Source organism: Triticum dicoccoides, chromosome 3B (assembly GCF_002162155.2).
Source record: "Triticum dicoccoides isolate Atlit2015 ecotype Zavitan chromosome 3B, WEW_v2.0, whole genome shotgun sequence".
Lineage (NCBI taxonomy): Eukaryota > Viridiplantae > Streptophyta > Magnoliopsida > Poales > Poaceae > Triticum > Triticum dicoccoides.
Window position 1 is genome coordinate 75,997,795 of NC_041385.1, and position 9,893 is coordinate 76,007,687.

At 46.4% G+C, this 9,893-nt stretch overlaps 1 protein-coding gene across 1 annotated transcript; it reads left to right on the forward strand.

Moving 5' to 3' along the window:
- Positions 1-5,312: 5,312 nt before the first annotated feature.
- Positions 5,313-6,097, forward strand: LOC119280838. Its single transcript, XM_037561544.1, has 2 exons — positions 5,313-5,548; positions 5,634-6,097. The coding sequence occupies exons 1-2, from the start codon at positions 5,399-5,401 to the stop codon at positions 5,790-5,792; spliced, it is 309 nt and encodes a 102-aa protein (XP_037417441.1). The 5' UTR covers positions 5,313-5,398; the 3' UTR covers positions 5,793-6,097.
- The last annotated feature ends 3,796 nt before the right edge of the window (positions 6,098-9,893 follow it).

Consider the following 9,893-nt stretch of genomic DNA (forward strand, 5'->3'; position numbering starts at 1 on the left):
GCACCGCGTAGAGGATTGTAGCACCTTGTGTTGTGTGAGGGCACGAGGAGAACAAAGTGAGCCATTGTGGCGCTTGGTGATCATCGTGCCGCCATACCTCTTCAACGGAGACATACCTCCCCCAAATGAGGGAACTCCAGGAACAACATCATTGTCTCCACTTGTGGTTTATTCTTTCCTTCACTTAGTTTGTGTTGGTTAGTATTATTGTGCATCTTATCTAAGTTGTTGTTATTTTGAGCTTGCCATATAGGTTGTCCATCTAGTTGCATATCTAGATAAGTTATATTCTTATTGTATCCCTTAAAATTTGGAAAAGAGATTGAAAATTGTTAGTCATATATTCATCCCCTCCAGTCAACTATACCGATCCTTTGACCCTCTCTTATTGACCCTGTCATTGCCAACCAGAATTGGTGGCAAACATGGAGGAGCGTTGAGGCTCTCTCGTCGTGCTCATCTCTATTGTGAGCAGGCGAGGTGAAGGGGATCTCATACAAAAAGTGGAGGAGCGGAAGGCGGGTTGTTGAACCCGCTTTTGATATTTCATCGGCACCCTATGGGGTGCCTCCTTCTTTGCCAAGATCTGGCGTAGGCTGACTCCACATCTTCGATCTCTATGGAGGAGGAGATGCAAGCTGCTTAGAGCCAGCCTCCAACATTGATTGCCATGGCTAATGTCGGCTGTGGTCGGGGACCCATCCAATTCAACTATGGCTTCCCTAGCCAATTACCATGCATGTAAGTATGTTCCTTCTGGTAGTCAGCAACAACTAGGATCTTAGAAATCTAAGCAGGGGCAGACGAAGAAGAATCCTAGATCTAATAGTGAGGTCGACTGCGCTCTAAAACTCAACTCCTATGCTCCATTTATCTTTTCTAACTATAGTGAGCCTAGGCACCAAAATAGTGATTGTTCCGAACCAAAGGCCCATTTTATTTGCAGTCAGGTGGAGAATTTTCCAGTCAGGAAGCAATCTCACATCACTTCTAGATATATTGGCAGTGATGCGGCATGCCATGGCTTCTGTAAGGTTGAGATCCCTCAGGTGAATGCCCAATTACTTGGACATCTCCAACATACGGACATAGTGTACAGTGAGGCATGCATAATACCACAACAAGAACTGGCTAGTGAATTTGGGATCATTTATAAGACTAACTTATGATGGAGGATAGAGCCTTGGATGATGGATCTTTTTAGTCAAAATACCTCTTGAGATCCATTCCCATATGGTGTGACTAGGCTATCACTACTAGGGAAAAGCTTATACGCAGACGCTTACTAGTAACGCGGGTTTATACCCCTTACTACTGCTACTTACTAGTAGCGGGGGTTTTTACCCCTCGCTACTACTAAGCGGTCTCTACTATGCCCCCTGGGACATGCCATAGTAGTTGCGAGGGTTATAAACTCGCGCTACTACTAAGTCGATAGCAGGTTTTTACCCCTCGCTACTACTAAGCGGTTTCTATCGTGCCCCCCGGGACAATGCCATAGTAGTAGCGAGGGGTAAAAACCCGCGCTATTACTACGTACTGGGTTTTTTAACAGCCCTGAAATCCCCATCTCCTCGTCCAAATCAATCCTCTCCCCCGTCCCTCTCCTCCTCCTCCTCTCTCTCCATAGGCTCTCCCATGGCGCTCCTGCCCATGCGCGTCTCCTCCTCCATGGCGCCCAACGAGGCCGTCGCCTCGTGCCACTGGCATCTACGAGCTCGGCGGTCTTCCCTCTCGCCTCCCGCCACCACACCGGAGCACCTCACCACCAACGTCTAGCCCCGGTGCTCCCTCCGTCTCCTTCCTCTCTCCCTTCTTTCTCTTTTTCCCTCTGCCCTCTGGTTTCACTCACCCTTCCATGTCCTTGCCCGTGCAGGTCATTGCTATGGACGACCAGGAGCTCGCTGCCTTGGCTGCGAAGAGGAGCCCCACGCCGCCGCCTTGCTCAGCCATGGATCCGGGCCCTCTGCAGCAGCCGGCGCTGGATCTTGTCTGCCTCTGCCCTTCCGCAGCTCCGGCAACCCCTAGTGTCGCTGGATTGAAGCATTGCTGCCATTGACAGCACGCACGGGATCGAGAATTTTTTTTGTTTTTTAAATTAATAGTAGTAGCGCGGGTGGCACCACGCTACTACTAACAGACGTATTAGTAGCACGGGCGCACCCGTGCTACTACTACAAGTTAGCTGTAGCGCCGTAGTAGTAGCGCGGGTGCCCGCGCTACTACTAGCTATTTAACCTGCGCTACTATTAGGCTTTTCCCTAGTAGTGTATGTTTGATCAAATTAATCTCCATATTAGGTCTCCCGCCGGATGTAGTCCGACAAGGCATGTTTAGCTCTTTTCTATGGTGTGATCAAGGTTAAGGTGGCCTGCAAAGATAACACTAAAATTCCACCTAACAGACTACTTTTCATGGCTGGGAAATATTATCTCTAGCGGCTAGAAGTAGAATCGCCAACTCATGGGACCAACTCAGTTGTGAACAGCTCTGCGAGTAGCAGGGACAATAACTTTGGCGATGGTATTATGGATTCTGATAGGGGAGTTGGGTATGGTTCTCATGGGAGGAAAAGCACTAAGAAAAGCAATAAAAGGTCTATTGTACCTCTCAAACAAGTAGCATGATAGATGGCTCGACAACTCTTCCCCAAATCCTTAGCTCCTGATCTCCTACCACTTTGTTCCCCGAAAAACATAGTTGTTCATGGAGCAATCATAAAACAGTCTTGGATGGCAGGCTTACACCGCATCTCCAACGAAGGCCACCTTCGACAATTGATTGATCTTTGGACTAAATTGAGCATGTGCAGCTCTATCCGGACACTGAAGACACAATTGTGTGGAACTTGTGTGACTCTCAGATTTACCCTGCCAAATCTTCCTATTTGAGTGAGGTCCTAGGATCTTTCCCTAGTGCAAATTACCGCAAGGTTTGGTAGGCCAAGGTGGAGCCTAAATGGAGATTCTTTACATAGCTATGCCTGCGTGAAAGAATTCTTAGCAACGACAATCCTGCTAAGAAGGGACTACCTCACAATGACCTGTGCGTCCTTTGTGATCAAGAGAAGGAAAACCCCTTGCAGCTGCTCCTGAAGTGCCCCTTCTCTCGCACCATTTGGTACTCGGTTGCCGACTGGTTGCATTGTCAGTCTGCATGATAATGATATTCATGCTTAAAATATGAGTGGTGGGATGACCTAACCTGCAAGCTCAACCGAGATCCACCTCCGCTGCCATCTGCACTTGCTGGAACTTATGGAAAGAACAGAACCGAGGAGTCTTTGAGTCCAATCCTACGAATGAAGTTGCAATTGTATACCTCATCAAGCAAGACCTCATACAACCAACTGTAGCTATGCATTGGGTTTTGGATTGTGAAAATGATCCACCACCGGAGCCGGATTAATGTGGCCATTTGATTGATGTTGTTGTTTCTGTAGTAGTTCACTATTGCTACAACCAATTTTTAACTGAACATTTGTTACTCCCACTTCTTAATATATGGGCACGAAAACTACCAATCCCTCAAAAAAAATGCAACAATGAGTGAATATTCTAGGCAGTGTATAGAGTGTGTCTTTCCAAATACAAGATGAACATTTTTCAGAATATATAGTACTCCCCCGGATCCATATTATTTGTCTCTCAAATGGATGTATCTAGACATATTTCAATTCTGGATACATCCGTTTGAGAGACAAGTAATATGGATCGTGGGGAGTAACAAGTTTTAAATGCATCGTGAACATTTTTCCAAAATACATGATGTCATTTTTCTAATACACGATGAACATATTTAATAAATGGTGAATATTTTTAATACAATATGAACTCCTTTAATACACGTGGTACATTTTCAGTACGCGTTGAACATTTTTAAATACACGAAGAACAATTATTGAAATATTGGATGGCAAAAATTCTAAAATACATGGTTTTTTTTAAACACAATGGGCACTTCTGAAATACATTTTGATTTTTTTTAAGTACACCCACACATCTTTTAAAATATGTGATGAAATTTTTTTTGAACATGGTTAAGATTCTTAAAATACGCAATGAACATTTTTTAAAACCCGAAGAAAATAATAATAACCATCACCGTAAAAAATGATAATAAGATAATTTTATATAAAAAGTTAAAAAGGAATAATAAATATACTTAAAATAAGTTATGAACAAGAAATTAACAAAGAAAAGGAAAAACATAAAAGAATATGAAATGTAAAATATATTTAAAATAAATTGAGTTTATTTATTCAAAGAAGAAAGAGTAAAATAGTAAAGCAGAAAGAAAGAATAAAGAAAATGTCAAAGGAAAAAATAAAAATAGTTCCAAAAACCCGGAAAAAATGAGAAGAAGTGGGCCGACACAGATCGGAGTGTTGTAGGTGAGCAAAAGATGCGATCCACAATAGATGAGATATAGCATCCGCGGCCGCCTACGTGCATTGACTCGAGCTTTTGTGCTCACTCGTGTCATGGGCCAAATTTTCGGCTCTTTCATTATGTTCAATTTTTCTTTTGGGAGCTATATATCACTTAGTGCGAGATGTAACTCAGTCTCTTCTTTGGCGCTGGCTACGCGGTCGCTTTAGCAGGCCAGCTCATTAGGACGGTTTTGGGAGGGTTCTTTATGCCGGTTTTAGAATGTTCCATGCGTTTTTTTCCCAGTTTCTTCATTGGTTTTTATTTCATTTTTTAGTTTACTTTTTATGCAAATACATGTCAAAAAATTTAGATACAGGCTGTACATTTTCCATATACATGCACAATTTTTTTTGATGCAAGTTGATTTTTTTAAATACATGGTGAACATTTGTTCTTTAAATAAATGTTAATGATTTGTAAATACACATTTAACACCTTTTTGTATGGTATGAGACATTTTTTAAAGGTCATGAACATATATCTAAAATGTGTGCACTTTTTTGAGATGTTGTGTTCATTTTTCCCGAATGGCACAAATCATTGTTTTAAACTTACTGAATATTTTTTGCATTGTAGAAATTTTTTTCTCAAAATATGCGAATATTTTATTATATGTTACTGAAACTTTTCTGAATGATGTGAATAATTTTTTAAAGAAATTGCGCAAACTTTGTAATGCAGCAGTATTTCTCGTGGAACATAACACTCGGGCTCACGTCTGCGACAACGGCCATTCTGGGCCGCATTGAGGTACCCAAACGATCTGGGCGTTTTGCCACAACGGCCATTCTGGGCCGCATTGCAAGGGATCCGGGCCGTTGCACTAATTGCAGGTAGCTGCCCGTCCCCATCTTCCCCCAAGGCTTCTCTACAAGATTCCCCCCACCCCCTTCTTCCCCATTTCCACTTCCACACACCACCTCCCAAATCCAGAGCCTCCCCACCCAGCTGTTCCACCGACAGTGATGTCCACATCCGGTTCGTCCTCCGTTTCCGCCGACCGGGACATCCTCCCCCTGATCCCCTGCCCGGACTGCGGGGGCCTGAGCACCACCATTGCCTCCCGCGGCGGCTACCGCTCCAGGACTCAGATCTACAAGTACCTCCGCCGCAGCGTACGTGTTCTTGCCCATTCCCCTCCATTAGTCGTCCTCCTGCATTTCGCAGCGTCGCAGCTTAATCTGTTCCCCCATTTCGCAGGCTGTTCTTGGCTGGTTCTTCCGCTGGTCAGACGGGTACGCGCTGGCCGATATTGCAAGGATGACCCTCCTCCTCGGCGTGGCCAATCTGCTCGTCAACATGCTTGTTCTGGCTCTGGTGCTGCGGCTGCTCGCAAAGCGGAATGCATCTATGGCGTAATCTAATCTAGATGCTGGTGGATGGCCGTAGTATCAGTAGTATTAGCGTGGTAGTAGTCCCGCCGTGTTAATTAGTGTGGCTGTAGCCCCGCTATGGGCTTTGGTTAGTGCAGTCTCTCTCTGTGTCAAATTAGTGCGGTCTCTTCAGTGTCAGCAAGCTGTAGCTTTGGGTTGGACGATGGAGTGTGTAACTTGCGGCTGTGCCACCATTTGTCTGGTCTGGTCAGCACGCTTGCAAAATATGGTCCACTATGTAGTAATCCATGAGCACTTGTATCTAATTAATGGATGTTGTTTGCCAAGTTACATTTGTCAGTATTTTACTGTTTTCCAAATATCAAATGAGCACGAGTTGTCACTTCGCCACACCTGCCTCTATTATTGAGGTGGGCTCCTGCCCATGCCAACTGATTGCATTCATGTGGCGTGCCGCCAGTACAGATCCTGTGCTCCCATGCTCCAAACTTTCAAAAAACTAATTTCAAGTTTTTTTTTTAAACTCTGATTTTTGTTGGGAATGTTCAAAGGACATGTGTCCATAATCACTAAAAAATTCAGATCCCAAATCGAAATACACATGTATAAACCAAAACGCTATTACCTGCCTATGGAAATGTCGCCTCCTCTGTATAATGTGTATTTGTTGATTGGTTGATGAAATCAAAACGCTATTCCAATCCTATCCTCATGGGCATGAGTTTTTAAATTTCAAATTGAACGAAATTTGAACAAAACATGAGGTGTTGTTCATGTGTCTTTCAACAACTGCAAGTATACCATTTTCTTTCATGAAACGGGGTCATTTTCCAGCGCCAAATGAAATGGTGTCATATGTATACTTATTCGGAGTGATTAAGCTTGATGCTGCCGATCTTGTTCACAATAGAGGGGGATAATAAACACAGTGGTTTCTACTGTTTATGCTTATATTGTCACATGTAATTGTAAGCAGTTTGGTTTCAACTTCACATGTTTATTTTTATTTTTTTCAGACAAGATAAACTTTACAGTTTTTTCTTAATATAAATAAACTTAATAGGTGGTGTGGCTGTGTATTACCATGGACCACATGTGTTCACGCTTCCCATTATTTGAGGTCACGACTACAGGTGGTGGGGTCATGGTGATTGTGAATTACCATGGACCCACCCCTCTTCATGCTTCCTATTATTTGAGGTCACGACGACAAGCTCTGTTGTTTGTAAGAGCATCTCCAGCCGTTCGGCCCCCAGGGCGCCGAAAAAGAGCGGCATGGGGTCCGCCGGTGATAAACTCGGCGTTGGGGGCGGTTTGGCACCCAGCTGTCGCCCCCCAAGTCGTCCCCAGACGTCGATTTCGGCCCAGTGTTCGGCCCAATTATGTCCAAAACGGCCCGATATCTGCGTGAATTGGCGCATATTCGGCGCGGTTCGGCGTGAATTTTCGCATACAAATAGAAATCAATTAGTTCGTCACATAGTTCGACATGGTTTGGCATGTTTCGACGTGTTTCATCACATAAATCAAATAGTTCACGCCGTCAAATAGTTCAATACAAATTATATAGTTTAACACATAAAAACTCAAGTTTCATCACACGTCATTCCTGGCGTTGAGCATCCATAGGTGCTCCACCAGATCGTGTTGCAGTTCTTGATGCACCTGTGGGTCTCAAATCTCCTGACACATATTGAGGTATTCGGTCCAGTTTGCCTGTAGCTAGTGATCAACTTGGGCAAGAGGACCCTGCTTGTAATATGGTTCAGTCTCAAACACTGGCTCTTCCTGCTCGCTCTCAATGATCATGTTGTGCAAGATGGCACAACAAGTCATGATCTCCCACATTTGATCTTTCGACCAGGTCTGAGCAGGGAACCGGACAACAGCAAATCGAGATTGGAGCACACCAAATGCCCGCTCGACATCCTTCCTGCAAGCCTCCTGAATCTTCGCAAACCAGGCGTTCCTGCCTCCTGGCACAGGGTTTGAGATGGTCTTCACAAATGTCGACCATCTCGGATAGATGCCATCAGCTAGATAGTACCCTTTGTTGTACTGCCGTCCATTGACCTCGAAGTTCACCGGAGGAGAATGACCTTCAACAAGCTTGGCAAAGACTGGGGAGCACTGCAGGATGTTGATGTCATTGTGAGTTCCCGGCATACCAAAGAAAAAGTGCCAAATCTAGAGGTCATGTGTGGCCACTGCCTCAAGCACCACACTGCAACCGCCTTTGGCGCCTTTGTACAACCCCTGCCAAGCAAATGGACAGTTCTTCCATTTCCAATGCATGCAGTCGATGCTTCCAAGCATCCCAGGAAATCCTCTTGCTTCATTCTATGCTAAGATCCGAGCAGTGTCTTCCGCATTGGGCGTTCGCAAGTACTGTGGTCCAAACACTGCCACCACTGCCCTGCAGAACTTGTAGAAACACTCAATGGTGGTGGACTCGGCCATGCACCCATAGTCGTCGAGTAAATCACCGGGAGCTCCGTATGCAAGCATCCTCATAGATGTCGTGCACTTCTGAATCGAGGTGAATCCAAGTGTGTCGGTGCAATCCTTCTTGCACTTGAAGTAGCTGTCGAACTCCCGGATGGAATTCACAATCCGGAGGAAAAGCTTTCGGCTCATCCGATAATGGCGCCGAAATGTTTTCTCACCGTGCAATGGAGCGTTGTCGAAGTAGTCCGAGTAGAGCATGCAGTAGCCTTCCAGACGATGTCGGTTCTTTGCTTTCACCTGCCCAAGCGCCGAGCCACCTCGTTGCGGCTTTTCACTGCTCGCGAGCAGGCCGGCGAGGGCGGCGAGCACAATGAGATGCTCCTGCTCCTGGACGTAGGCTTCGGCTTCCTCCTCAGGCAACACCGCGAGCGCCTCCTCATCTTCGGAGTCCATCGCCGGCCCTGGCAATTCACCGAACACCTTATGGGCAAGGTGGGCGCAAGCCCGCCGGTGTATAGGCCCTGCGCGGCCGGAACGCTGGAAAAGGTGCCTGAACGGCGATGAAGAGGCTGCCTCGGCGAAACCCTTTCTTTTTCCCGGTGGGAGATGGTCTACCTAGCTGCGGTGTGCGATGGACGGCACCATGATCGGCAGGGTGGCGGCCGAGCGCGGGGGGTAGGAGGCGAATCTGGATGGGTGGCTTGACTTTTCGCCTGCCAATGTGGCCCCAGGAACGCTTTTCCCTTACGCCGGTGCCCCCGAGCGCCCCCTAGTGCGCCGGGTTGGGCCTGCGAACGCCGGGCGCAAAAATGGGTCGAGCCGGCGGAATTCGGCGTCCTGAAGGCGCAACTGGACCTTTTTTCAGCGCCGGCACACAAAAATTGTCTGGGGAGGCTGTTCCGTGGCGCGGCTGGAGATGCTCTAACCTTTTGGGAGTTTAGATGAGCTGGGTTGCCAACACAAGATGATGGGCTGGTCCGCTGAGTAGTACCAAGTCACATGAAAGCGGGCGGCCACATCACACAAGCAACCGCAGCCAGTGTGACTTCACGGGTGCAAGGGGTGTAGGACTTTAGTCCCACCTCGCCCATGGATGAAGGTTTGGACCAACTTATAAGGAGGCACCTCATGATTCACCTAGATGGAGTGTTAGAAGATGATATGCTACATGTACACCACATATCTGTCGCGCGTGCGCTCGCGTGTATATTCGTGACTGGACTTAGGAATATCCTTTTTTTTACATGGAAGATAACTGGATTTATCTCAGCTATTTTTGCACAGTCATTATACTTTGTGGATCCATTCTAGATGGAAGAGATACTATGACCCAGGGGTTACTGCGACGGATTGGTGATGGGCAGACCAACGTGTGCTTTTCATTTTGTCTTACGAAGCAGCTATAGTAAACCAAAAGTTGCACGAGCATGCCCAGAAAGCCATGAAGAATACGGCTAAAGCCTTATGGTCATCCGATACCTCTCCAAAAAGTATGAAGGGGTTGGCGAACCTATTCAAGGGTGCTCGGCATCGCTTCGAGCTATGGAAGACATCCACATGCAGGGAAGGTGCACGGGAGGTATGGGCCATGGTGAAGACACGCTACACCGGACTCGATCTGAATCATATGGCCCGAGTTGGACCTCACGCGGCACGAGGCGGCGGCTGAGAGCACTCC